The sequence below is a fragment of the Ceraceosorus guamensis genome (assembly GCF_003144195.1).
Source record: "Ceraceosorus guamensis strain MCA 4658 unplaced genomic scaffold IE81scaffold_21, whole genome shotgun sequence".
NCBI lineage: Eukaryota > Fungi > Basidiomycota > Exobasidiomycetes > Ceraceosorales > Ceraceosoraceae > Ceraceosorus > Ceraceosorus guamensis.
The window spans coordinates 79042-106424 of record NW_020290016.1 but is presented as its reverse complement, the minus strand read 5'-3'; the positions used below and the strand labels follow the sequence as shown (position 1 = coordinate 106424).

The 27383-nt window shown below is 56.1% G+C and overlaps 6 protein-coding genes across 6 annotated transcripts; 3 read left to right on the top strand and 3 right to left on the bottom strand.

Moving 5' to 3' along the window:
* Window positions 1-263: 263 nt before the first annotated feature.
* IE81DRAFT_322563 (DUF221-domain-containing protein) lies at window positions 264-4531 on the bottom strand. The gene is made up of 3 exons (XM_025513673.1): window positions 4076-4531; window positions 3483-3966; window positions 264-3394 (listed from the first exon to the last, which is right to left on the bottom strand). Exons 1-3 carry the CDS (start codon window positions 4151-4153, stop codon window positions 714-716), a joined length of 3243 nt encoding a protein of 1080 aa, XP_025370429.1. The 5' UTR covers window positions 4154-4531; the 3' UTR covers window positions 264-713.
* Window positions 4532-7151: 2620 nt separating this feature from the next.
* On the top strand, window positions 7152-9028 carry IE81DRAFT_93638 (hypothetical protein). Its single transcript, XM_025517757.1, has 2 exons — window positions 7152-8405; window positions 8663-9028. The coding sequence occupies exons 1-2, from the start codon at window positions 7248-7250 to the stop codon at window positions 8696-8698; spliced, it is 1194 nt and encodes a 397-aa protein (XP_025370428.1). The 5' UTR covers window positions 7152-7247; the 3' UTR covers window positions 8699-9028.
* Window positions 9029-11222: 2194 nt separating this feature from the next.
* On the bottom strand, window positions 11223-17103 carry IE81DRAFT_365891 (putative CHC1-clathrin heavy chain). Its single transcript, XM_025516965.1, has 6 exons — window positions 16581-17103; window positions 16380-16507; window positions 15842-16303; window positions 11702-15720; window positions 11451-11635; window positions 11223-11370 (listed from the first exon to the last, which is right to left on the bottom strand). Exons 1-6 carry the CDS (start codon window positions 16757-16759, stop codon window positions 11316-11318), a joined length of 5028 nt encoding a protein of 1675 aa, XP_025370427.1. The 5' UTR covers window positions 16760-17103; the 3' UTR covers window positions 11223-11315.
* A 1818-nt stretch (window positions 17104-18921) lies between these two features.
* On the top strand, window positions 18922-22632 carry IE81DRAFT_346675 (Pkinase-domain-containing protein; the record flags this gene model as incomplete). Its single annotated transcript, XM_025516065.1, has 3 exons — window positions 18922-19300; window positions 19382-19601; window positions 19668-22632. 3 exons carry the CDS (start codon window positions 18922-18924, stop codon window positions 22630-22632), a joined length of 3564 nt encoding a protein of 1187 aa, XP_025370426.1.
* Window positions 22633-23030: 398 nt separating this feature from the next.
* IE81DRAFT_288928 (hypothetical protein) lies at window positions 23031-25276 on the bottom strand (the record flags this gene model as incomplete). Its single annotated transcript, XM_025511797.1, has 7 exons — window positions 23031-23190; window positions 23289-23658; window positions 23741-24092; window positions 24165-24371; window positions 24430-24605; window positions 24690-24888; window positions 24962-25276. Coding segments are annotated over 7 exons (1779 nt in total), but the record flags the coding sequence as incomplete, so codon positions are not given.
* Window positions 25277-25833: 557 nt separating this feature from the next.
* Window positions 25834-27382, top strand: IE81DRAFT_312331 (hypothetical protein). The gene is made up of 2 exons (XM_025512455.1): window positions 25834-26489; window positions 26589-27382. Exons 1-2 carry the CDS (start codon window positions 26200-26202, stop codon window positions 27193-27195), a joined length of 897 nt encoding a protein of 298 aa, XP_025370424.1. The 5' UTR covers window positions 25834-26199; the 3' UTR covers window positions 27196-27382.
* The last annotated feature ends 1 nt before the right edge of the window (window position 27383 follows it).

The window sequence follows — 27383 nt, the reverse complement described above, 5'->3', positions numbered from 1 at the left end:
ATTCGTCACACACCAGACATTTCCATCCTGTAAAGGTAGCGCTATCAATGACATCAGAGACGTTTGCGAAATGCTTGGCTTCATTGCTAGGTTCGCCATTGCGAGTCTACAAGTGATGTGAGGTCAATGTCAGCCGAATCAAAAGCTCTGGTCTATTGCGCTGTTATTCTGGACAGGCTTGCGGCACACGTGCAAGTCACGGTGCTGTGTCAAGCAGCATTCTCATCGTGTTCATAACTTCTCAGAGTCATTAGAGCAAGATACAATAAGAGTCGCAATTTATTTCGAGTGCGTGCGAGTGCCATAGCGAGCTTACATTGTATGTGAGAGACGGGCGAGATTGGGCGGCATAAAGGGGCTTCAGAAAGGGTTGTGATAGTGATGACGATGGGGAAGAGGCGTGGAATGGAGTTAGGGGGAGTGTGAGAGAGTGCAAGACTGATTCGACGTACCGCGCGGCGGATGAGATGACTACTCGTCGCGTGAGTCTGCACACAAAGAAGTGTCCGTGGAGGGTGGATTCGAGGGATAATGCGGAACAGCAAGATTGCGAGCAGACAAGTAGAGTGATGACCGTTGCGCCCTGTCGAAAAAGCGTCTGACCAGACGTGCCGCGGCAAGCAAAAGGAGCTGGCGAAGAAAGGGCACAGAGATGACATGACCATGTCGCTCGCGAATGCTTTGGCCAAGCGTTGAGCATTGCTTGACATTGTCTAGTAACCTCCTGTGCCTTGGCGTGAGTGAGGATATTGACCGCCGCCCCGACCGCCATTATTATACCCGCCACCCGAGTTGCCACCCGGCGCTTGGTAGCCTCCATACCCGCCGGAAGGCTGCCGTGGCCCTTGACCATAGCTATATTGCGACGGTGCTTGGCCCCCATATGCGGCAGCGGCCGCTCCCGGTGTTCCTGGGCCAGGAGAAGCCCTACCCTGCGGTCCGCCGTACATTCGTTGCGGCTGAGCCCGTGGAGAGCCTTGAGGTGACGCGGTGTAATAAGATCCTGGAGCGAAGGTTCCATGCGAGGCCTGATGACGAAGCTCCTGTTGGCCTTGTTGAGGTCCGTTGTTGTAGTATTGCTGGTAGCGAGAATCTCCGCTCGCGTCCACTCTAGGGAAGTATCCGCCGCCTGCACTGCTGGTCGCCTGGTGACCTCGCCCGCCGCCGGGAGTATAGTTGGTCTGCGGCACCTGATCCAATCCGGGCGTGGGGCCAGGTGATGAGGTGTAGTACGAGTACTGACCCTGTGAACCTTTCTTGCCATGGCCGCCGCTTCCCATCAAGGTGTGATCGCTGTACAATGAGCCTGGATGAGTTTTCTCCAGAAGGTTGTCTCGGCTTCCATGCATTGCCAGGCCTCCAATATTACCCATCTCGTAGTCTTGGTCACCAGCAGGAGGAAGGCTGGGTGCATCGACGCCGGCGAGATAGTTGGCATATTGGTTTTCGAAGTCTGGTGCAGTTCCGGCACGACTCGGGGGTCCGTATCCAGTGGGGGTTCCGACTCCTGCGAAGGTGGTACCGGACATGACTGAGCGGACATCGGAATCCGTGTGCGGGTCGTACTCGAGATCTTGCTCCTCGATTGCGGCGATCCGCAGGCCGCCTTCCATCTCTTCGACCTCTGTCTTGCGACCATCGATGTTGGAGATTGTGCTCGCTTCCATGCGGCCGCGGTAGATCTGTGGCAGCAAGTGCTTGACGCGGGCATGCACCATGGGCGTGAAGAGCTGCTGATGCAAAGCCGGATGGCCGAAGCGCCGCTGCAATCGGTTGTGACGTTGATCTCCACCGTGAACTTTGCAAGTCGCTAGCTCTTGCGCATTCGGAATGTACCAGTCGAAGCGCTGGTCGAATGTCTTGGCGCAATAGATCTTGAAACCGACCACAGCCAAGACGGGTGGAAGGGCAGCAATCGCCTGGAGACGACTGTTGCCCCTCAGCAAGAGGGCTAGAGCTAGAATGAGCTGCATGAAGACGATGCACGCGAGGATGCGGTTGACAATCACTCTCCAGAGCCGTCCGCCGCTTTCCGACTTGGTGCGATAGACGTAGATGAGCTGATACTTGAAGACTATGCTAGCAGTCCAGAAAACGCAAGCGGCGAATGCGACCACCAATGGAGCCACACACGCATAGAGCATGGCAACTGCAAAGACGAAAAGCAGGTTGGCATAGAGTATGGCGTACTCTGCGACGGGCGGCTTTGAAAAGTCGCGGAAGTCGCGAGGTGTGCGTCCGAGGAAGTGCTTTTGGAACCAAACAAAAACGAGGCGAACTCCCTGCGCAAGGTCGAAGAGGGCGACCCAGAGACGCAGCGGCAGAAATGTCATCCAATAATTGCTGAAGCTGATGTACTGAACGAGGATTTGATTTGCGACGTTACCTCGGAGAAAATTGAAAATTTGGCCGAAAGACTCGTGCTGTCCGACCCTGTTGATGAGGCCCACGATGACAGAAATCGCAACCCCGACCAGGGTGAAGATCAGGAATTGCGATATGACCAGGAAAGCAAAGTACTGGCTGGTGATAATTCTGTCGAGGCGGGTGCGAGTCGTAGTTCCTCTGTACTTGGCGATGCGACGCATCAGAATAGGCAAGAAGTAGCCAAACAAGCCAGAAATGGCTGGCGGCACGAGAGCGGCAACTCCTTGGAATGTTGCCGCACTCTCCGCGTACCAGGCGCCGAGGAAGTGGATGTCGCGAAAGGTGGCCATCTGCGAGATGAGAGCAACGGCAAGCAATGGAACTGCGTTGACGAAGCAGAGCAAGACGAGCCACAGGAAGCCGATAACGCTTGACCGTCGCCTAGCGGCGTTGGACAGTGTGAGGTTGTGCCATATGACATCTTTTGGTGCCGGCGCGAGCGTAATCCGTACCCCTTGCGTCTTCTTACCACGCAGAGAGCGAGCCGCCGCGTGCGCATAAGGGACCGATGCAAGTGACGCGAAACCAAAGGATTCGGGTTTCTTCTCGGCTATACGTTCTCTCCATTGATTGATCGCAGCCTCGTACTTCTGGATCTGCTCTGTGTAGTGGTCAATGGCATCGACTGTGCGTCCAAAGATGCCGCCAACCTTGACTGTGGGCCTCTTCGCGGGTACTTTGTTGGGGTCGCGCAAGTAGCGAGCGAGTACGCGCTCCAGATTGCGCACAGTCTCTTCGTGCTTCTCGATGAGGTCAGGTAGAGCACCCACCACGCGTCCGATGTGCACCTCTGTAGTGGGATACGGCATGCCTATGGTCGACAGCAAACCGCTGAGCGCTGCGTCCGATTGCAGCTGCTTGGGCACATTCGTCATCATCAAGGTACGAGCGTAGAATTGGTCCTGGTACTCTGGACTTCGGAACCAAGCCCACCGGAGCTGCACCATCTTTCGATAATTGATGATGACTGCGCAGAGGAGCCAAAAGGATGCAGATGCTCGGTGAACCCCGTGATGATTGCACTCGAATCGCAAGTCGAGTGCAGAAACACTCACGAAAGAAAATGATGACTCCAGTTGCCACGTAGCTCATGATGACGTGGGCCCAAATCGCACCACCGCTCACTGCTTGAATCGTAAACCTTCGAAGTAGACCAGGGTCTTGATCATTACCACCACTGGTCGGTATCCCGTTAGCGCTGGACACCAGATCCACGGGAATCAGCACCGCGCACAACAGAATCGCTAGGCAGGTGGTGAGCCAGCGCATCATTCTCGTGAAGCGCAGGAAGGTTATCGCGTCAAGACCGACCAAGGGCAAGAGCTCCTCTTCGCTGTACTTCGTCAGCCAGCCAAGCGGTCTGTACCTGACTGGTTTCAGAGGAGGTGCGCCTGCTTCGGCGTACTTGCGCTTGGGCTCGTAGACCATCTTGTTGTTGCCACGAACCAGTTCGAATCCAAGTAGCGTGATGGCAGCTAGTCCGATAAAAGCGCCAGCAGCGATCGCAACTCTCCCTCCATCCAGCTTGGCGCTGTCATTCTACGTGCGAACAGCAGATCAGAATCCATCAGCACTGGCTCGTCCACAACATGGAGCTCTCGCAGCATGCAATCCTCCCGGCAAATTGAGATCTGCAGCTTTGACTCACCAGTGCGGCAGACAGTCTGTCAGCTATCACATTGCCGCCTCCTCCTCCACCGCCTTCGGTCTGCGCTGAATCTGACATGTTTGGGGCGGTTGCCGCGTCCGTCGAGATTGCCTTTGACGACGCTGAAGATGACAAGGCGACGAGCGCAGCTCGTTGGACTTGAGATTCGCTCCAACGTGGGAGCGCCGGTCGTGTCCGAGGAGTCGAAGGGAGAGACCGGATGCTATAGATGAATTGAGAGACGGCGAGATCGACTCGCGATCACCGCACGTGAATGTGACTTGCAAGGCAGACTAGTCGTAGAAAGAAGTCACAACTCCTCGAGGTTTTGGTGATGTGGTGATGAAGGCCAGGCGCGGAAGGTCACCAAAATCGCTGCGCCTCCTTTGTCGTCGTGATCGTCGAGGTGAGAGGATTGCATCCGGTGGAATAAAACAGTTGGGAGTCAAACTCAAGAGTTGCAAGCGAACCATCTTGCGGAGGCAGAATTCGATGATTTCTAGATTTGGACAACACCGCGAACTGTGCGACCGCGCGCCGTTTGAAGCTGAACGCGAGCACGCGGCACATCAGCGCTTTGCTGCATGCTTGGCAATCCGCCGCCGCCATGCAGCTCGCACAGAGGGCCCGCTGCGCTCCATACGCGGTGGCTGGCTCGATCACCAACCAGCATGCACCACACGTACCGCCCATGGACAAATTTGTACATTCAACTTTGCTGTGGCCTATACGTGATAGCGGCGCGAGTACGGGTACCTATACTCATATCGCAGCGTAGTTCATGCATCGTGGCGGCAAGCGCGGTTCCGGTACCTGACCAGTCAAGATGGATTTGTGAGACGCACGAGACGAATTCGGAGGATGCTGCATTTTGATTGATGATTTGGTAGAGCTCGCATTCAAACTCGAATTGACATGCTTATTCACGACCAAGATTACCAATTATTGAATAAGAGTTGTGCGACATTTGACTTTCGAATAGTTGATGACTTTGAATTTATAGATTGGTAATCATCTTGAAGAGTAGTCTTGAGCAGAAAGCAATTTGAATCAAGGCTTGTGCAAGCTGGAACTCAGCTCAAGGCGGGGAACCAAATGTCAGTCCGGGGCGCCTCTCCAAATTCTGTTCGAGTCAAGAGTCGAAAGTGCAAGAAATTCAAAGAAAAGAGTTTGACAGTCAAAGCTTGAAATACAATTAACAATCACGCGCACCGGAGCTCCACGTCAGAAAAAGGGGTGGGCGCAGCTGCCCCTCACGCAAGAGCCCCTCCACGCGGCCTCGTCTGCGTCGTGGCGGATCGTCTGCTACGATGCATCCCCAGCGCGTCAGGGCAAGAGTGGGTGTGTGACACACGCTAGGCGCTTCCAGCTTGCCTTATGACTATCTTGCCGATGCTTAGGACACGATCACCGATACTGGTACAGGGCCCTCGATCACGCATTCCGAATCAAGCGAGCATAGGCCGACGGTTCGAGCTGAGCCAGTCCTGGCGAGCTGTACGTGCAAACGAGGGATGAAACCACATACGTCAGAGCGCGGGCAGGGATGCATCGCGGGTGCAACAAAAAACGAGGGTCCTTTCCGTGGCTCATCCCAGATCGTGAAGGGGCTATACTCGTGACTTCAACCTGAGTTTGAACAGTCGATCGTCAGTCAAAAGACGCCTAGCGAGCCCTCTTCGACGGAAGACCGAGTCTGGATGCAGATGCAGGTGCGGAACTTGCCGTAGCGTGTCTACCAGCTCAGCATTTGCATGCAGCAGCAACAGGGCCGGCGTCTATTCTTCGCTGACGCGGCTGTGCTTCACACGCGGCATCACGCCCAGTCAGGCTAATGCAACTTGTGATGACGTGGGTTGGCCTGAGAACTTGCGGCGTTAGACGCCAGACTTTTAAATCTTCTTGAAATCTTGACTCTACAATCCGTGAATCCTCATTGACCATTCGAGATGGAGATGATTCGCTCTCGATCCTTGCTTTGGAGCCTGGCTCTGGTGTTTGGAGGGGATCTGCAATTGGATGCAGACGCCCGCGCGGCACCCGCAACTCATGATTGCGCGCGTTACTGGTCACGCCTCTTCACGCATCAGTCACGGCCAGCGAATGTGCTATAGGATGCGTGGACACACGGATGCTTTGCGCAGCGTATTCTTCTTCGACTCGAGGCTTTCTCTGCGCTGTCGTCACCCTTCAGCAGTGTTCCCTACGGTAGCTCTCTCAGTGATGACTTCTCGAACGAGCCTCGCGACTGCATGCCGTTGGTCCGCGAAGGCAAAGCTCGCGTGACCTACCGCCGGTGCCTAATTGTAGTCACGTGAGCACTCGGCCGGCTGTCCCGCAAGCACACACTTTTGACTGGCACTCACGACTGGCGCGGTCTCGTGCCGCTAGATGACGGACGGGCGAAAGACAGGCACGCGCACGCACGCACACTCGTGACTCTGACTGATGTGACCTTCATCCATCCGTCAGAGGAGGGTAACCCAGCGCTCGGAGGGTATGCGCTGGCATCTCACGGACTCGACCGTTGTCGAAGACCACATCAGTCTTCTGAGGCTTCGTCTGCTGTCGCGTCGCGCTGGCGATGTTGCGTGAACACTCACTAATTCGACCAGCACCGGTCCTCAACAGGCGACCGTTATTGGAGTGCAACGGTCGACTTGCAGAAGGCGCGTCACTGTTGTGGCAGGCGCTTGGCTGCCATCACGTATAGAAGAAGCGTGATGCTATGTCTCGCACGGTCAGCTACGCTGCTGCTTGAAGACGGACAAGAATGGCAGCCGTTGCGGCTACGGTCAGCTTTACTGCTCGCAGACGACCAAGTTGTGCGCAGTGCGGATGCGTAAACGCGCCCTCCAAGGGGAGGTGAGGCAAGCTCTACACATATGAAACAGCTTATTGGCTTCCCGCTCTCGCTTGACTCTCTCTTTTCCTTTCCTTCTATCATTCTCTTTTGTCGTGTCATCCCTGCTATTGCCATCCGTTCTTGCCTCACACGTTTGCTTATACTTTATCCAGATCACATCTGCTTCCCACCTTTCAGGCTTCACATACGTAGCTGGTCTACGTCCTATCAGCTGTTCCGCCGCGACCAATCCATCTCATTCAAGGTCCTCTTATCCTTGCCCTATAGGCTTTTGGGATCGAAGCACCGCTCTCTAATACTGTAAACATGAAGCTCACCGCCGCAAGCGCTCCCGCTGTTGCCGCTGCTCTCGCTCTAGCAGCCAGTCAGCCTATCAATGGACAGCCTGCTGTTCACGACTCTGTTTTCGTGACCTCTGCTGACGTCAGCTCGAGCGCCGTTGCAGGCGTCGACAAGCCCAGGTCCACAGTGACGTTGACCGTCACGGCAGAAGCCACCAAGCCGACTTCTACCGGGTCCATACAGGCGGCCAACAAAGCCAAGCAGGAAGCCAATTCGACCACTACGGTCACGGCTAGCGTGATGGTGATCGCTCCTAGCAGCACCGCTTCCGAAGAACCGGCGAAAACAAACAAGCCGGCTGACTTTGCGGCTGGCTCCCGTCGGAGCACTGCCAAGTCGAAGCGCCACACCTTGAATCGCGCGGATGGGGCGAGCGGGATGGTCCGTGTTCGGCGCAGCGCAAGCGCGTCTTCCTCGTCAAGCTCCGCTCAACAGTCTCTGGCAGACACTTCGAGCTTGATCAAAGATGTCAGACCATCTGCAAGAGCCTCTGCGGGCGTCCTTCGCAGAGTGTGGCTTGCGCTGAGGGCCGCTGACGAGGCACAAGATGTAGCTGCTCCCGAGAACCACGGTCACACCTCCGAGCATGTCCACTCGTACGATTATGAGCGCGAGCACGAGCGTCATGGAGGTCATCGATACGGTTATGAGACGCCTTACACGACGGTCACTACCACTCGCACGCGTACACATACTTATTGGCAGCAAGCCAAGCCCACCTCGAGGCCCGCCGCTGCCAAGATGCAGCCTCCTGCGAACGATGCAGCTCCCGAGGCCGATTCGCCTGACGCCCCTGCGGATGATGACTCGACTGCCGAGGATCTCAGAAAACGACTTGTCACCGTGCATAGTCATGTCGACAACGTGGCAAGCTCGGACACGCAAGCAGAAGTGGATGCGGATGCTGATGATGGCGCTTTCGTGTCGGACGCCGACACAGAGGATGGGCTTCACATTAACTTTCTGAGTGCCAACGATCAGGACAACGACTTGCAGAACGAGGAATTTGTCACGCGCGCAGATGAAAGCGAGGAAGACGACTGCGATGCTGACGCCGATGACTTTGACGAGCTGGAGGGCCAAGACCGAGTTTTTCGACGCGCCGAATCCTCTCAAGCCCAGGCTAACCCAGAGACACTTGGGAAACGTCAAGGCGAATCCTCAAAAGGTGAGTTCCAGTGTAGCATGATCGGGAAGCTCGAACAGGCGGAGGCTAACTTTGATCGCCTCCCTATGGTGCACAGAAGACTTCACTTCGGAGCAAAGAGCTGCAATGGAAGGACTCGTGAGAGGATTGCAAGGTTCAATCATTGGTGACTCCTCGCAAGGCCTAGATGCGCTCAGCGATCCAGATGCAGTCTTCAACGGCGTCCGACCAGTTACCAATTACGGCAATGCCGCCGCTTCGGCTCTGACTGGGGCGCTATCCCAAGCGTTCCCAGGCTTGTCCGCATCCCAGCTCAGCGGTGTGGCCAACGCTCTGCAGCAAAGTCTTGGAACATCACCGCTGGGGAGCATTTCAAGCGGTGTGACCGGTCAATTGCCTCCTGCACTCTCGGGGCTGGGAAATGGCGCCAACACTGCGCAGAACCAAGCAGCTAACATCGCTGCTCAACTTGCGTCCCTCCTATCTGGGGCGGCGCCGCAGGCAAGCTGGCCGCTCAGCAACACCCTACAGCAAGGATACTCTCCGCTCGCTATTGCTCTCGGTGGCCTACAAGGACCGAGTGGCGGCCTCTCGAGTCTTACGAATGCTCTGCCAGGCTTAGCCCAAAGCGTTCCCGTCTCGAGCACGATAAACCCTCAGCTGTCTTCACTGGTCGGCTCGTTGCCTCAACAAGCAGCACAGGTCCAGCAAGCTGCTCAGTTGCCCGGCTTACAAGCCTTGCTCGGCTCTTCCAATGCTTTAGGCCGAACAGCTCCCGTACAGCAAGCGCCTCAGCTCAGTCCTGCTGAGCTCTCAAAGCTTCAGGGTATCCTTGGGTCAGCAAGCGCCGGTCAGGCTTCACAGCTCGGTGCAAAGTTGTCAGCCCAGGACTTTTTAGCACTGCCGGCCTCTTTGGACCCTAACGCTCTTAGCGCCTTGCTTGGCTCGGCAAGTGTTGGCGGTCTGGCAGGCGGCGCCAATGCTGGCCTTCCGACCGCTCTGTCTGGTATTCTGGGCACAGTAGCTGCCCCAAGCTCGATTCTTGGAAGCCTCGCGGGCGGTCTACCTTTGGCTTCTGGTCTTCTCGGGTCTGGGTCGCTTCCTGCGACGCTGCCTTCGAGTCTAGAGAACCTGCTTCCCACTCAATCTGTAGCTTCGAAGACGCCTGGCTTGGCCTCATTGACTCCAGAGGTCATTGAAGCACTGCAAAGCGCCTTACAGGGTGCAGCTACGACAGGCGCTTCCGGCCCTAACTGGACACCCGCCGATGCAGCTGCAGCTGCAGCGCAGAGTGTGGCTAATGCCGAAGCTCAAGCGGAAGATGGAGAGCCGCCACTCATCGACGCTGCTGATCTCGCTGCTGCCAGTGCGAACCCAGGGCTGCTGAGTCCCGCTCAATTGCAGACTCTCAAGGAGCAGCCTCTGTCCAGCAACACCACTCAAAATGTGCAGAATGCGACCGCGACCCCTACAGCGAGCGCTGGCGCATCGAGCAAGACTGCGGATTCGGCTTACCAATTTGCAGCGAAGTCTTTGCCTCTGCCGGGTCTCGCTTCGGGACTGTCTTCAGGACTGAGTCTTGACCCGGCCACCATCGCTGCTCTAGCCTCAAAAGGTGTCGACGTTGATCAGCTGGGTCAGCTAACGCAGCTGGGCCTTCGACTCGATGCGAGCACCATTCGTGCGCTTGCCAGCAAGGGTATCAATGTCGGATCTCTCACTTCCTTGTTGACTCCGAACGCGGTCACCGGTCCCCTGAGCAATGCACAAGGCACGCTCAATGGCCTTCCTTTGGTCGGCGGTCAGCTCTCTGGAGTTTTGAATCAGGGACAGGGCGCTGTTGCTGGAGCGTCCGGCCTCCTCTCGGGGCTTACTGGCAGCCAAGCGAGCGGACTTTTGAGCGGCATTCTCGGCAAGCTTCCCTTGAACTTGAAGGACCAGCAAGCGAAGGAGGGGAACCTCACTGAGGCGGCAGGATCTCAAATGGCTTTCGGCGCATCCACTGCATCGTCGCCCGCTTCTGTTTTTTCTTCGTTCAGCACCTCGTCGGGCGGAGCTGAGAGTATCAAAGGCCAAACCAAGACGGCGCCTTTGCCGACACATGCCAGTGCCGTGGAAGCGTTGCGCGACGCGCCCTCTGCCTTTCCGACTGTGCCTTCGGCGATGATCACCTCTAGTGCGACGCCCACGACTAGCGCGCTTTCCTCGGCGGAAACGGCATCAACCATGTCGACCTCGCCAAGCTCAGCAAGTGTCAGTGAAAGCACAGCCAGTGCCACACAGCGCATCGCCGCAGCAGCTTGGCGCAATGCGGTGACGCTCGTGTCTAGCAACGCTTCTCCCACCGCATCTGCTCGAGCCAGCGAATCTCCTGCCGCAGGTTCCGATTCGGAGGCACACTCTAGCAGCGAGACGACCTCCGCCTCTCCGTGGGTTTCTTTCGTCCCCGTCACCTCTGCCAAACCCTTGGCGGTCTGGACTTATCATCCGTGAGTATGCACGCCACGCTCATACCACATTGAGCCTTTTCCCACCCATGCTGACACGTCTTACCCTTTCGTGTCTGCAGCGAGCCGACCGTGAATGCGCGCGCTGCCCCTTCTGCTAGCAATTTCGACCTTCTAGGATGATCGGCCGGCTACAGAATGCGCTGATCTTCAGCAAGACCTGACTTGATGTCAGCGCTTCCTTCCCCTTTCACACATGTACCTTACCACCCACACACTTTACCCCCTTCGCAATGGCAGAGATGAACACGCATTTGACTGTATGCACGCAGTGCCAAACTGAAGCAGGGTCAAAAGGGTAGGATTTCGCGCACAAGTGGGTTCAATTACAAAGCAGAGAAGGGATGGCCGCTGACAAAGTGAAGGTCGTTGATGGGTTCAGTAACCCATGCCAAAGCCGGTCGGTTGTACGCCAACGGGTGGACCATTCATCCTGCAATCGGTGGTAGCGTGATGCGCGTCAGTCAAATGTAAGAGAACAGAAATAACCTCGACGAACAGCTTTGTGCTCACCCTGTCGCTCCCTGAGTGATCATCAGAGTGCCGCCCATTCCAGGGCCGAGGATGGGCGCATCCTCCTCTGCTTTCTCCTTCGCCGTATCCTTGAGTGATCTTTCTCGAACTTCCTTCTCCAACGCCTTGAAGCGCGTGTCTCGGTCCCGCATCCGTTGCAATCGATAAGGCATCAGATAATCGTGCTGATGGAGAGCAGTGCGGCATGAGTCTCTGAAACATCGCCACAACAAGACTTGAGTCCGACTTACCAGAGCGTGTCGCCACGAGAGCTCCTCGGCGACATCTTCGTGAATCAAATCATAACAAGCGAACAGCACAGCAGAGACAGCCTCTTTCATGCCGATATCGACAAAGTAGGACAGCAAGCCCTCGGCTACTTCCGCCTCTCCAGAAACTGCGGCCGTCTCGATGGCGTCGCGCCAGAGCTTGTCGCTCTTGCTGAGATCGATGGACTCAGTCCATCTTGACCGGTGCTTGTACAAGTGGGCAGCGAGCCTGCGGAACTCCAACAGATCGTGGCGCTCCAAGCGTTGCGCCAATGAGATGGCGTCAAAGCTGTCGTACGCATCGATGGACGAGCGAAGAGTCTCGTAGTCTTCCTCTTCGATCAGCAAGTCTGCCAACGCGTCGTTGACCTGCTCGATGTTGTGACGCTGCACGGATATGAGGTATCCTCGGATCAGCGGCAGGTTGTCATTGTCCTTGCGCGCAAACATGCGCACGACACGAGCGTGGTCGATACGAGCCGACAGGACGGTGAGCAGATCAGTCAAGAGGAGTGGGTGCTGTTCCAGATAGAATGAGAGTGCTCGGTAGTAGATTTCCAGATTTGCAACTTTAGGCAAGATCGTCTTGAAGAGGTCGTGCTCCCAAGCCACACCACCGCGCTCCATGATGATCAGAGCGGCATTGTCAGGCTCGTCGTACTTGAGGTGCAGGAAGACCAGTTCCGCCCAGAGGTGGCACTGGTCAGCCGTACGAATGAGTTGAGGCAGGTTGCTGCGGCTCCAGTACAGCTTGAGATGCTCCATGAAGCGCTCGGGGCGGTACTTGGCGAGCGCGATACCAGCTTGCGTAAATACACCCATGTGAGCGCGCTCCAGACCGAGCGCAGCATCGAGAAGGGTCAAGAGCTCGTCGAAGTAACCCTCTTGCTCGTAAGCTTTGATCAGGGAGGGCAGCTCTTCTGCGTGCGGAATGACGGCTAGACCAGCGATCTGCGCGAGCTTGAACTCGCGCTTGGTCAAGCAAGCTGCGTGGACCTGCTTCCAGACGCTGGTGTTGCCGGCCTTGCGAGCCGCATCAACAGCAGCCTGATAATCGCCAAGGTATACTAGTGTGGTGGCCAGTCGAGCGTAGTTGGACACGCTACTGAACAAGAGCTTCGAAGCCTCGTACAGCTCATCATTGAAGCACTTCTCTCCAACGCTCATAATGTCAGCAACGTTGGTCATGCCCAAGAACTCCTCCATGTCGCCAAGCCTGTTGGCTTTGGCAAGGCAGTAGGCATACTCGGTGTCAATCTGCGGCTCTCTCGCCTTCTTGCGTGCCATTTGGAGGAAGCGGATGAGCTCTTCCTCTCTACCAGCATGCTCGGCAATCTCGATGACTTCGGCGTAATTGCTCGGATCTTCCGCCTTGACGTACGAGTCGATGGCATCCTTGACACGCAGACCGTCGAGCTGCGCCTTACCCAATCGGCTCCAAATTTCTGGCTTGTTCAGCTTGTTCGCATATTGCTGGCCACGCTCAATGCTGACAACATGCTCGACGAGCACGTTCATAGCATCAGTGTGCTGCTCTGCCTTGCTGAAAATGCGGAACGCCTCTTCGTAAAGGCCATGATCGATCGCAATCTTTGCAATCTCATCGACGTCGTATCCAGAGAGACGGTCGATGTAGTTCATCACTTTGCCCTTGTCGGTGCGCACAGCGGTGAGCATGAGCAAGTTCTGAAGACTGCGGTTGTCGTTGAACGCCGACTGCTCGAGGACGATCTTCTCCAAAAGCTCAATGAGCTCGTGGGGTAAGTCAGCAGCCATGAACGCCTTGACAGTGACGGAGACGTCATCTGGATTCGTGGACTCGGGCACGGCCGTCGAGGTGACCTGGTCAATAAGTTGGCGCCTGTTCACGTTGTCCGGTTGGAGCACGGTAGACCACAGGTCGAGCTGACGGCGCATAACGAGGTAGCGAGCTTGGTGCTTGAACATGGTGTTGTCGTTCGTGATAGCAATGAGTTCTTCATCGCAGAAACCCTTCGCATAGGCAATGTACGCAAGATACGGATCCCGCTTCTCGCAGTACTTCCCGACAACTCGGGGATCGTACTGGTTGTTCTCTTTGAGGAACTTCTCAGGATTGTTGTTGCTGTCGATGTAAATCTTGGCTATGGCGTTGAACAAGGGCTGATCTGTAGCGCCAGCGTCGATGCGCGACTGGATCCAAGGCAAGATGAGCTTGAGGCGGTTGCGCTTCTCCACTTCCTCTACGAGCTCGTCAACAGGAATGGGGCCAGTGACGGACGTGAGAAGGTTCTTGATGACGCCCTCATCGCAGTCCACATCCAGAAGACCACCAATAACTTGTGGCGTCCTGGAGCTGTTGACTCGCTGGACGTAAACCTCGATAAAGTTGATGAGCATGTTCTGGTAGAGGTAGAGCACAAGATCGTGAACAAATCCGAAACGGTCGCACACGATGATGAGCGGCAGCTGGTCGGAAAGCTTGGCCTCCTTGAGGAAGTTCTTGACCTTTTCTGCATTGTAGTGGTTGCTCTCGCGGCAGATGCGCTCGACTTCTCGGATTTGTCCGGTACGAGTAGCGGCCTGAATGTATTTGAAGTGCACCTCTGCATCTTGCGAGAGGTTGACAACGCTGCCAAGGTAGTAGTAGAGTCCCTCGAAGCTCTTGAAGCCTTCGAACATCTCGATGAGCTTCGTGGGCCCGAGCAAGTCAGAGTACTTTGTTGCAATTTGAACAACGACGCTCAGGTTCTGGCGAATGTTGACGCGCAGCATTTCCTTCATGCAGTCCAAGCTTTGCTCCACAGTCAGACGTCCAAAGTAGTCCACGAGCCAAGTAGCATCCAAAAGGTTGGAGTGGACGACCACGCGCTTGATGTCTGCATCGGCCTCGTAGTGCTCCAGTGCGCGTTGGAGTAGGCCAGCCTTCTCGCACAGGTTGGCGATGCGAGGGCGATCGTAGTGGGTGAACATCTCGTTGCCAAGTATAGCATCTGCAACCTGCGGAGCGTTGACCAAGTTCATCTCGAGAAGTCTCGTTTGCAAGTGGGCTTGCTCCGGCTTGTTTTCTTTGAGTGCGTCAAGCAAGAAAGATGTAGCTTGTTGAATCATGTTCTGGCCCATGAAGATGTCCGTCACGCGCTCAACGTCAACGAGAGGGCCGCCCTCCTCGCCAACAAGGCTACTAGCAAACTCCGCACCCTGCTCGGGGCTGATGCGGACAATGTGCTGCAAAAGGGCGGCGTAGTCGGGTGTGTAGCCAACCTTCTTGGCGTACAAGACGATCTTGTTGAATTGGCCGGTCTCTGCAAAACAAGCGACCACCTTGTTAGGGACGTTGGCTCGCAGGTAGACGCTCAGAGCCAGGTTCATGTCGTGTTGTCTGACGATGTCACCCAGCTCTTCGCTGCATTCGATCTTGTTCTCCTTCAGCCACTTCTCCAGCAGATGCTTGCGACCTTGAACAAGGACAGGCTTAGCAAGCTCAAGCGATTCGAATTTGTTGAGAGAGCCTTTCTCCAAGAGAATACCGAAGTACTGAAGGATGGGAGACAGACTGCCCGGCTGGTTAGGTACCTGCTTGAACTGCTCGATGGTCTGCGTTGTTCGCAAAATGCCCCTGGGAGAGTTGGCTGCAATCTTGGCTGCCTCGCCATATTGCGCCGTACTGAATAGCTGATGGAACTGCTGCATGTACAGATCGTCCGCTCCTGGCAAGTCACCGCGCGAAGCAAGCTTGAAGGCCAGCTCAGTGTTGTTGAGGGTCCTAAGAATGTATGGAATGATCGTTCCCTCATCAACCGAAACCGACAGCACTTGACCTTTCCTGTTGATCCCAATGATGCCGCTGGTCGTCTCGTGCTCAGCCGTCACAAAGATAGTCTCACCACTGATACGGTTCATGTAGATGCACGTTCCAGACTCCAAATCGTAAAGGTGGATGAAGCCATATTTGGTGATCAAGTAGACAATGCCGTAGCGCTTGCTGACCTGCATCGCCACGGGGAAGTCATTTGTTGCCTCTGCATGGGCAAGAGAGGGCAAGGACAAAGCGATTAGATTCCAGACTCAGGATTCAACGCGCAAGGAAAACATAGGCCACCGGCTCTTCGCCTTGCAAATGCCTGCGCTGATCGTACTCACCAGGCGGGAAGAATACATCTACCGCCTTCTTCGTGAAAGTCGGATTGCCCTGCTGGTGGTCGATCTCCACAACGTGAAGCTTTGCGCCAGTGGCCGTGCGGACGGAGAAGGTGAAGAGCTTGAAGGGGTTTGGCGCATCCGTAGTCTTGAGATCGGCAAAGGAAGCTGCGTGACCTTCGATGGGTTGCGAGACCCCTCGATCGCGACTGTAGAGCTGCATTGCACCCTTGACTCTGAAAGCTCCTGGCGCATTGTTGGCAGTGATTCCGATCAGCACCAACCACTTCTCATCCTCCGATACCCGGTAATTGATGATCTGAGCGCCTGCAAGAGATGCGTGACGATCGAAGATCTTCTGAGGTCCTGCCTCGCCTTCCATCGACCAGTGATACACCGAGCCTTCTGTTACGATACCCAGACTTGTGTTGCTAATCCACTTCCAGAAGGTGACATCCTCGTGCACTGCGTGCGCAACGGAGGAGCACACCTTGAGCCAAGCTGCTAATAGGACGGCAGGTAGCAGTGCAAACAGACTCACTCAGATGGCTTTTGACCTTCGCCTTTGCCTCAATGTTGAAGATCTGCAGCTGTCTCTGCGACTTGAGCGCAATGATCTTCTGCACCGGATTCATTATTGCAGAGTCTGCCGTGATCGGCCGTCTCATTCTAAGCATTGGCCGCGAAGCAATGATCAACCAGCTGCTCCTCGTAGCTCTTCGATGACAAGCAGAGCACTTACAAATTTGCAGAGTCATTCAAGTCCACAATTGCGACGCTATTTTGTCCATTGACATTTTCTCGAACGCAAACAAAGCGTTCGCTTTCCATCGTCACATTTGCAAAGCTGATGCTATCGGGCTGAATGCCCAGCGCAGTGAGCTGGACATGCTCGTTGAAGTTGATGGGCTTGTCGCCCATCTTGAATGGTACCGGAGGCAGGTGTGTCGAGTGCGGTGGGTCGAGTGTAGAAGGGACGAAGAGTAGGGGGTCAGGCGACCCTTGGTCGTGCTATCACGGCGCTCTATCGGCTGCTTTGCGTGAGGCTAGGAGCAAGGGACGTCGCTACGAGTGCGATTCAAAGGTTCACAAGACGATGCAACAGCAGAAAGGAGTGAAGTGAAGATGTGCTGAAGCCGTCGGGAAATGGTTGTAGGAAGCTATGTCGCCGTCGACTTAGCTCGGTGCTGTGTGCCGTGCAACCAAACGGACAAGTCTGAGTGCATCCGCAACAGTCCATGAGTCCGATTGACACTCACGACTGGTTGCGTGCGTGCGCGGGCGAGCTGTGCGCACAGCAACGAGGTCTTCCTGCTGCCATCCACTTATCCATGCATGGCTGGCGCTGGCAATAAGCATCACGACAGCGCTGCGCGCGCAGAGTCATCCGGCAAGCGTCGTCGTCGAACTTCGCGCATGCTGCATGCTCGCGGGCTGTATGCGCACGGGCTCGCCGCAAAGCCATGAAGCTCAGATACACGTGAGCCATCTGCTTTCAATGCGTATCAAATATTCTCGAACTCAGCTCCTGGTGGGGAACACGTGATGCGATGCGCTCTGCATGCTGAACGCGCCGTGGCGATGGATATATATGTGATGCACATGCCGAGCAGGTTGGTGACATGTTGATCTGGATGTGCAGGATGTGCAAGCCGCCCCCCGCGTCCCCCAAAAGGTTCTTTCGATTGAAAGATGACTCACGACTGGCGTGCATTTCACTTCGTCCTATCACTCGCTCGCTCAGCCAGCCAGCCAGCCAGCCAGTGGGCAGCCAGCAGGCCACGCACAACGCGGCAGTCGAGTAGCCTACATTTGCTACCCCTTCCATCGATCCATCTCAACCTGATCGTCGGCGCGCCCCCCTCAATCTCACGCGAGCCCCGACCCAACCATTGAGCTTGATTCGCAGCATTCATGCACCTTTACCGTCACCGGCAGCCACCTTCGACTGTCCAGAAGTCACGAGTACTGCACATTGGTACAGTGCCATCCTAAGCTACGGAAATGATGCTCGCTCGTTCCCTCAACCGCTAGCCTTAGCCCCGCCGCCACAGGGCTGCCACCTTGTCACGCTGGTTGGACATCCTCATGGCCTGCTCCATCTGCATTCGGCCCTTTATGGGACACCCAAGTTGATAGCTTGCAGCGAGAAAGGCAGAGCAGCAGGAGGGCACATTGCGATGCCTCTCCTCGCTACGCCTTGCGCGCCTTGACGGTCAATGTGCAGCCCAGGTCCGACCCGTTTGAACTCTACTGCCGTGCATCGAGCATGTTTGCTTTGCTGATGCTTGTTGCTCCAATCCGCTGCCCCGCCGTGACCCTTCACTCGCGCTGTACGCTCCGATGCGCACACAGCGGTGCTTGTCCGAGGCCTCGACTGCTTGTTGCGAGAAGCCTGATCGTTGCGGAAAGAGCAGCTGCAGATCGCCGGTCACGTCGGTTGAACCGCCAGAAGTGTCAGGCAGGGCCACGCTTCGTCTGACTCTCTGCCTGGCCCTTCTCCCTTGTCTGCATCAGCCCGATTTGATCAACGCTTGAATTGACGGTCAACGTCGCACACTGCACAACGACCAAGCTGATATCGTTGGCCACCAATGTGCTTGTCCCACGCTCCCACTCAACCCCCTCTCCGCTGCCTGTGCTACTGCTACTGAGCGAGCTCCTGAGTTGCAGAGCCCGAGTCGCCCAGCCTTCCTAGCCACCGCTCACGTCCCAAAGACGGTTAGCGACGTTCGGGTGAGCACGCTTACGGCACTCCTAGCAAACACCTGCTGAACGCAATCAGCCGCTTTGGATAGCGAGCCTCCTCTCCGCTGACCCATCATCAACCCGGTCATCCTTGCGGCTCCCTCTTCTCCATTCGCCTTTAGATTCTCCTGTTCAGGTATCATCACCCACATAAGCCCACCATATTCCTCCTTCTCCCTCCCCGTCCTCTCCGACTTTCGACTTCTTCAAGATCATTTGCGTTGATTCGACTCGACCAAGAATAGCCTCCACAAGCACATTTCATCCTTTCGCCTTGGGGTCGCGGGTCTGAATTCCACATCAGCCTGCTTGTCTTGACGACGGCACCAGCAGCGATGACTTCAAGAGGCTCGTCGACTGCGCGTGCTGCGCTGCAGCCGAGCTCAGTGGCCAATCATCATGCTTCAGGTCGTCCGGCGTCTCCCGTCAAAGGCTCCATGGCGCCGCCTTCTTCAGCCGCTCGAGCAGCAGCGACGAGCGCAGCGCCTCGCACTCGCGACACTTACCAGGCCGCCTCATCTGCTGCTCGTCCTACTTCCAAGTCGGACCGCGATGCTGAGCGTGAGAGGCGAGCCCGCAAGGAGCGCGAGCAGCAAGAGCGAGAAGCTAGTAAACCCAGCGGTCGCTTGGCTACGGAGAAGCGGCGAGAGCACCGCGATCCCGCAGAGATCGGTCCTTGGGTGCTCGAAAAGCTTGTTGGTCAGGGCGCTAGCGGTGAGTCTGCGCAAGACGCGCTCGTCACGCTCCTCCATCCTGACCTAGATCGCCTTACTACTTCCCTTGGCCCTGCGTCAGGTCGCGTCCGCCTGGCCAGACACAAATACACCGGCAAGCAAGCTGCTGTCAAGATTGTACCCAAGCAGCTCATCCTCTCATCCCGTGTCTCTCTTCGCGACGCGAGCGCAAAGCAGGACAAGATGATGCTCGGCATCGAACGGGAAATCGTCATCATGAAGCTCATCGAGCACCCCAATTTGATCGGTCTTTGGGATGTCTACGAGACTTCGAAAGAATTGTGAGTCGGCTGCCGACTGCGGAAGCTCACTGAGCTGGCAGCTGACTAGCCAATGTCTGCATACAGGTACCTCGTCATGGAGTACGTCGCCGGCGGAGAGCTCTTCGACCACTTGGTCGCCAAAGGTAGATTGAAGCCAGATGAGGCGCGGTCCTACTTCCGTCAGATCATCTTCGGTCTCGACTTTTGCCACCAGCATAAAATCTGCCACCGTGACTTGAAGCCAGAGAATCTGTTGCTGGACGCCACAAAGCAGATCGTCAAGGTTGCCGACTTTGGTATGGCCGCTCTGGGATCTGGACCTAGCGGGCCGGTGTCTCTAGAAAAGATGCTCGAGACCAGCTGCGGCAGTCCGCATTATGCTTCGCCGGAGATTGTCAGCGGCAAGGCATACAGGGGCGACGCTAGCGATATCTGGTCTTGCGGCATCATTCTCTTCGCCTTACTCTGCGGACGCTTGCCGTTTGACGATCCCAACATTCAGGTTCTCCTTAGCAAGGTCAAGCGCGGTCGTTTTGAGATGCCAGCATTCCTCGAACCAGGCGCCAAGGATTTGATCTCTCGCATGCTTGAGATCCAACCCGAACGACGTCTGCGAATGGATCAGATCATGAGGCACCCTTGGTTCACCAATGGTGGCCGCGAGTCTTCGTACAATCCCGTCCAGCCCCTTCTCGGACGCGATGAGACTGGTCAATTAGAACGCATGGACCCTTCGACGATTGATGTGGAGCTGCTCGGCAACCTCAAGACCCTCTGGCCTGAATACGACGAACGGATGCTCATGACGGAACTTTGTGGCAGCGAAGATAACTGGCCAAAGATCTTCTACTCTCTGTTGATGCGCCATCGCGAGGAGCATGGAGGGGATGACGATGAGGAGCCTGAGCCTGAGCCTGAGCCCGAACTCGAGCCCGGGCCCGTCAGGGCACCCTCTCGACAACGCAGCGGCCACAGCCTCGGAGTCGCCTTGGGTATACCTGCCTCTGTTGCTGCGGAAGAGAGCCAGGGCTCGACATTTCTCAAGACCAGCAAACAGGAACGCGCGCGTCCCCGTCGCTCCAACGATAATGGCTCGTCTTCTTCTTCGCGCTCGCGCTCGGCACGCGCTGATGGCTCCACTTCGTCTGGCTCATCCATAGAGGCAAATGCACCAGCACAGCACGGCTCTCGCCCTGTCTCTCCGGTGCGAGGTACTCAGCCTAGCAGCGCTCAGAACGACCGATTGAGTGCCGCTCATCCGCAATACGCTCACGGCTCTGCGCCCAGCTCCCCTGCCAAAAGCTTCGTGTCGACATTAGGTCGCCAAGCAAACGCCTCGCCAACGCCAAGTCGTGCAAACTCTATCGACTCTCGTCGGTCTCCTGCTGGGCCCCGCACCGGAGGACGCTCACCCGATCGCACTGCGCTCGACACGGGTCGTAAGCCTCTGCTTTCCCCTACGCGTGCCAGCGGCGAAAAAGACGCTCATCGTACACCAGTAAAGGGCGTCGTTCTTTCTCGCCCCAACACTTCCCCGAGCAGACCTGACGACAAAACGCCATCGCGGGCAAACACGGCCCGCACGCCTGAGCTGACACCAAAGCCTCTTGCGCGCACGTCTACGTCGCCGAGCAAGGCATCTCCAACTGGACGCCCCGCAAGCATCGTTCGAGGTGGCAGCAGTCGAGGAGAGGCCAGTGGTCAAAGCATCTGGAAGGACATCACCGAACAGCTTGCAAACCTTGGAAGCTCGGACACAGCGCAAGCGCGCCCAAGTGTCCCTCGACACAACTCCAGGAGCAGCCGTAGCCGCGCAAACTCTGGTATCGGGGCTCGCCTGACGGCTACCCCTAAAGGCGAGGACGATCACCAGAACCAATTTGAAGATGCTGACGAGGACAGCGATGATGCGGGCGATCACGGTAGCGTTCAGAGCGGATCAGAGTCTAGCGGCTATCCCTATACCCCAACTTCGCCGATGCCACCGACGTTCCCAAGCCCTGCGGTGAACACTGCTCCTCTCTCGGTAGTGGACAAGGAGCACCGCGCTTCTACTCGTGCCGTTCCCAAGCCTGCGGCCCCGACGGGCTCGCGTCCGAACAGCATCTTCCACTTCAAGAACGACTCGACGCCTGCAGTCGAACGCCAGCCGACTTTGGGCAGAAGACGCAGTCTTTTGGGTGTGAGGCGCAAGAGCTCCTCTACGGCTGATCAGACTCAGACAGCAGCCTATGAAGCTCAGTCTGCTCGTTCGTCTGTCGCCTACGAGCGTCTCCAAGACGCTGGAGCTGCACGCCAGGCTGCTTTGGCAGCTGGTGCCGTTGGTGCGCGAGGTCCGACGCGACTGCAACAGCAGAAGAATGCAGGACTTGGACTGGACCTTGCCACGCTCAACAAGAATGTGCAGAACCCCTTGGCAGCCAATGCATCGGTGCCAGGTACGCCAGCATCAGTAGCAAGCAGTTCGGGCGGCGCACCAAACAGCCCCAAGCAGAGCTGGTTCACCAGCCTGTTCCAGTGGAAGACGGTGCATCACACTCTGTACTCCGTCGAAAACTTTTCGGTGACGCACAACGAGGTGAAGCGCATCCTGCAGACGTGTCCAGGTGCAAAAGTTTATGTGGAGGACTCGGAAAACGCCAACGTGCTCAAGTGCTCCTTGCCCGAGATCAGGGATGGAGGAGGAAGCATCTCTGCTTCCAAGCCTCTACGCTTCCGGGTCGAATTTGCCGCCATGTCCCTAAGCCACACGGCCACCAATGTGGGAGCTTCGCCCGCGCTCAGTGTGGGATCCAACGGTAGTCGATTCGGAGCTGCAAGCCCGGCATTGAGCAACCACTCGGGCAAGAGCGGCGCTTCGGCCCAACGCGAAAACGTCATGTACTCGACCAGCTGCCACATGGTGCATGAAAAGGGCTCTGCCACCGCTTTCAGATCTCTGTGCGAACAATTGCGCAGACAGTGGACGCTTGGCGGTCCTTCCACTCCTGCCAGCCCTGCACCTGGTGCGGTCGGGTTTGGCCTCGGCGTATCCATGACGGGTCGTTGAGCTGAAATGCCCCAGCCCACACGCCAGCAAACATCTCCCTCCCACGTTCCCTAGTCGTCGTCATCTCTACAGTATTCCATCATCTTGGATAGCTCCGCATCTTTCCTGAAACCTCTTTGGATTCGACGAGCGCGCCTCAACCGCGAGCAATGCTTTGCTCCCAACGCCTAGAAATCTTTTGCCCATCCCTAGCGATTTTCCCATCATTTCCCACCACACCACGCTCTTTTTCAGGACCACATCGCCCGCCCGGGCCTATCCACATTCATTGATGCTGATCATCTGCTCGCGCTTTGGATCCTCGTAGATATTGCTGCATCTTACTTTCGAATCAATTGTTCAGAGCTTCATTGCGCCGTTGGCGTAGTCATATTGGCATTGAGCGCGTACTGCTGACTCTACAAGTTGAAGGTACCAATGGCTTGTTGTATGCCGTCATAGATGGAAGTGTTGTCGATCGGCAGGTACTGACGCGTGATCAGTTTGATCGCCTCTTGTGCTGCCACACCGCCCAGCAAAGCCGACGTCGAAGGTAAGCCGCTGTGAGCAGAGCGCACGCTGTGAGACGAGGCGATTCATGTTTCCGTCAGCCGTCGCTGCGCAGGTCAAGCGAAAAGTCGCAATGCGAATCCCGGCCAGCCGGTTGGTTCACTCACATTTCATGGGCTGCCTGCTCGACCTTCTCTAATAATTCATCGTCATCAACCCCCAGACTTTGCGCCAACTCTTTGGCGATGCCCTTCAAGACGGCCACATCGTTCGCAACTAGCTCTTCGTCCTCATCTTCTGGCTCGTCGCTCTTCTGCCTCTTGTTTGCTCTCTCTTGAGACGAGCCCAGACCGTTCGAAGAGGACTCGTTGTGAATTTGGGGAAAGTAGTTGGACGGAGCATCTCCATGGACCAAGCTAGTGTAGGCCCTGGAGGCCCCGGGTAGACGACCGTGTGATGCGTAGAAGCGATCTGAAGCTAGAAATGCGAGAGCATGAGGCACGACTACTGGATTGACCGGGTCTTGAAGTGCCATCACTACGGAGCCGCAAGGAGGAACCGCGAGGTTGTGAGCAGAGCAGAGCAAGATACGCCCAAAGGGGATGCGTATCACACTCACAGACCGATTCCTTGTTAGGCGCACTTCGCTGCTCGCTCAGCTTGCGACCTCTGACCAGTCTCACGTGTCCAGCAAGCTTAGCAAATCTCTCTACCTCCTCGCTCGAAATCGCATCTGATGGCACTCCAGCCGTACGTAAGGTCTGTGCCAAATGCAGCTTGAGCAGCTCCAGGTCTGCCTTCGCTTTGCGGCGGTATAGATTTGAGAGCTCGACGTAGGTCGTCGAGAGTGCTTTAAGGTCTGGAAGACTTCCTGGCAGCGGCAGAAGGCCAGCACCGCCTGGGATTGGAGATGAAGCTTCGGCTTGGACAAAGGATCGGAGCGCATGCAGAAGCAACCAAAAATTGGAGGACTATGATTCGAGGAGATAGGCATATCAGCGCTGCGCCATGCCATTCTGCTCGCTGCGAAGCGGAATGCTCACTTGCGGTCCAACGCTGTGGCAAGCTGGGTCCTCGAACAGCTTCCGCACGTCATCAGGAACAGGAGGTGCAGTGAATGCTCTCCAGACATGGGTTCCAAGTGCCGCATGCGCCTCGTCGAAATTTTCGCCTTCAGCTTCAGCCACTCTGCTTGCATCAATATGTGCTGCGAACGCTTTCCGGTCCGAAGACTTTGGGGGCGGTCCATTCTGTAGGAATGACGAGCGCAAGTGAGAACGAGAACACCCGAGATTGAGTCCAGACCACACTGACCTTCTCTTTCCAAGACTCAATGGCTCGTAGCAAGAGGACGATGTAGGGTATATGCGCATAGGAATGGCTGTCGGACGGATCGATTGCGTAGTTGGTAGCAAATGCGGCGAGCTCAGGCCAAGGGAGGGCCAGTCTCAAGTCGTCTGTGGAGGTCGGGTGCGTCTCTATGACTATTTTGGAGCACCGCGACCACGCGAATCTGCGTAAGTCGCGACGAATTGAGTGCTCTGGAGGCATTCGAAGCTTGTACTCACCGCCTGCCTCTCTGATCTGCGCCCTCACTTCACCAACGAAGCCAGATTCTCTGACGGCTAGAACAGGCACAGCTGCTACTCCACGCTGCCACACAGCATCTGCAATGGCGTCCGACACAAAGCCGGGCTGGTTGATGAGGAGCACTAGCGTAGCAGAAGTAACGAGGGATGAGGAGGAGGAGAGAAGTTGTGAAGGAGGCTGTGAGATGGTTTTGTGGCAGGTGTCAGCCAGACCAGCGCCGCTAAGTGGCCCGTTCGCGCTCGACCCTCACCAACTGCACAGCATGGCCTTTGACTTGCGGATTGAGCTCTAATAAGAATCGTGTGTGCTCAGCCGCTCTACTCCTCCCTATGCACTCCTCTTCCAGAAAGAAGCTGACGCCCAGATCTGCCTGGGTTACCCTGGCATCGTCCACAATCGTAAAGGTACCAATGCCGGGCAAGATGAGGTTCTTCAAGATGGCACAAGCTAGTGAAGAGCTACCAACGCAAAGGATGTTGGAGGATTCGAGCGAACGTTGACCGCTTGATGCCCAGAGTCGAAGCTGACGATCGTACCGCTGTGTATGCGCATCTGGTCGAGCGCTGAGTGATGCACGGCAACAAAAGAAAAGCAGAGTGTCATTTCAAAGAGTGTGGGAGGACGAGCGCCGGACATAGCAGCAACAATGACTCACGTAGAGGCCGATGCCTGCGTAGCTCCAGTTGTGTCCAGCTCCGACAAGCTTCCGCCAGTCTGGACCGGCTGTGACATGACGTTGGGTCAATGGCTAGTGCGGGCGCTGTCGATCTGTAGAATGCAGATCGCTATGCACGCTTGTGACTGTCATGCGACGCGGGATGCTGTGAGGCTTGGTAAAGAAGTGATGAATGGATGTCCGTAAGGGAGCAAGGTAGATCATGAACCCTGATGATTCACGCTTGATCGACTGTCGTACGTTCAATTCTGCGTGGTGCTGTGAGGTCCGTGCTCACCAAATGCACCGACTGGGATGATCAAGTCACGTGGTTTGAATACTGGTTTGATTTTTTGCCTCTCCTCTCGAGTGGCCGATTCGGAGAACAGAATGCGACGTACAGGCGGGGAAATGAATGTTGATTATGAGAATGAATCAAGAGTGTGAGTCCGAAACTTAGCTTTCAAGTCTGGTTTGGGCAACAATAAGCACGATAACTGATTTGCGAGCGTGGACTGCGTAGGCCTCCCTCCACTCGATCGATCGTGGCTTGCGAGCTCACAAAGCTACGAGTCATCAAGAGTCACGACCTGCTGCTGCTCAACCAGGTGGTGAGGCTCAAGTGGTGCATTCTGGATCTCATAATCAACTCACAATCGCGAAATTCTCTTGGCTCGAACCGACCTCTTCATAATTTGTCCACCTCGCAACTCATTGTTCCCTGCACTGTACTGCGCGCTCCCCACGCAAAGTGACTGGACACCACAACCACCAAACACCACCACCACACAGCTATCGGCTCGGCTGCTGTGCACGTTAGGCCTACGCTCACAATGCACCTCTCATCATCCCACATTCTAGCTTCCATCTTTCTCATTATCGCCTCATACCCCATCAGGGCTTCTTCTGCTTCAGCCTCGACGACCAGAGAGACGGCTTCGCAGGCCATTCAGCAAGCTCGAAATCTGCTGGTCGACCAGAGCACATTCGGAGTGGCCACATTGAGCACTGTCTACGCTTCAGACTACGAACCCAAGGAATTGGCAGGGCGAGCGCTGAGCGGTCCCGAGTACTTTGCTCCTTGCTACGACAATGGCGATCTGCTATTCCTAGCACTACCAGTGTGAGCGTGTGCACACCCTTCTGTTGATCCGAGCCAATTGGTGTTTCAAACACTCATGACTGTCGGCGACCCAAACGTCCTATCCCTCACACTTCGCAGCTCTCAAAATTGGCGCAACGTGCTGAATACGCCCGCTCGTCGAGGCACGCTCTCCATTGAACCATCGGCCGATCCTACCGATCCTGATCCGCGCTTCGAGACCTCTCGAGGGACCTGGCAACCCTCTCGTTCATCCTGGCGAAAAGGAATGCCTTCCAAACAACGACTGACCCTCTTCGGTACAATGCAAGACGTTCCCTCTTCCCAGATCCCTTCGTCCCAAAAATGCTTCACGCATCATCATCCCGACGCTTCGCACTGGGTACCCGGTTCAGACTCTCCTCACCTGGCCAAGTTTGTCAGGTTCGAGGTGCAAAGGGTGTACAGAGTAGGCGGATTTGGCGACGAGAGCTGGATAGGCTGGATCGATGCGGAACAGTGGAGGCGGACCAGGCCCGAGACAGAAAGCGATCAAGACGCGTGGAACATCGACAGGAACTGGGTTCGAGAAGGCACGGGAAGCGACGACGACGTCTCAAAGTCTCACAGCAACGACGAGTCCCATACTTCGGCCGTTCGTGACTACGCAGCGCTCTTCGGCGATACCCGTCGCGACGATCACCCACCTGCTCTTGGTGCTTTCCGCATACAGGGGGGGCGAGCGTGACAAATTGTTCGGCAAGCTCTCACGTTTATGACCACCTTGAACGCCACACGCATCAAATTTGGTCGCCCCTCTCATCATGTATCAAGATGTGTGCCTCTTTCTACCACCATAAACATTTTCAAGTTTGCGCTGTGCATCGCACGATGACATGCTTGACGCGTTGTGCAAAGTCAGACGTCAGACCTGGT

Bases quoted from the DNA above. Each gene is read 5' to 3' on its own strand.
- IE81DRAFT_322563 (XM_025513673.1), bottom strand. From the start codon at position 4,153: ATGTCAGATTCAGCGCAGACCGAAGGCGGTGGAGGAGGAGGCGGCAAT. The intron at 3,967-4,075 runs GTGAGTCAAAGC...GTTCGCACGTAG, and splicing joins ACAGACTGTCTGCCGCACTG to AATGACAGCGCCAAGCTGGA. The intron at 3,395-3,482 runs GTGAGTGTTTCT...TCCTCTGCGCAG, and splicing joins TGGAGTCATCATTTTCTTTC to TCATCATCAATTATCGAAAG.
- IE81DRAFT_93638 (XM_025517757.1), top strand. From the start codon at position 7,248: ATGAAGCTCACCGCCGCAAGCGCTCCCGCTGTTGCCGCTGCTCTCGCT. The intron at 8,406-8,662 runs GCTAACCCAGAG...GCGTCCGACCAG, and splicing joins CCGAATCCTCTCAAGCCCAG to TTACCAATTACGGCAATGCC.
- IE81DRAFT_365891 (XM_025516965.1), bottom strand. From the start codon at position 16,759: ATGGGCGACAAGCCCATCAACTTCAACGAGCATGTCCAGCTCACTGCG. The intron at 16,508-16,580 runs GTAAGTGCTCTG...GCCAATGCTTAG, and splicing joins TTGAATGACTCTGCAAATTT to AATGAGACGGCCGATCACGG. The intron at 16,304-16,379 runs GTGAGTCTGTTT...TTGCGCACGCAG, and splicing joins GAAGGTCAAAAGCCATCTGA to TGCACGAGGATGTCACCTTC.
- IE81DRAFT_312331 (XM_025512455.1), top strand. From the start codon at position 26,200: ATGCACCTCTCATCATCCCACATTCTAGCTTCCATCTTTCTCATTATC. The intron at 26,490-26,588 runs GTGAGCGTGTGC...CACACTTCGCAG, and splicing joins CTATTCCTAGCACTACCAGT to CTCTCAAAATTGGCGCAACG.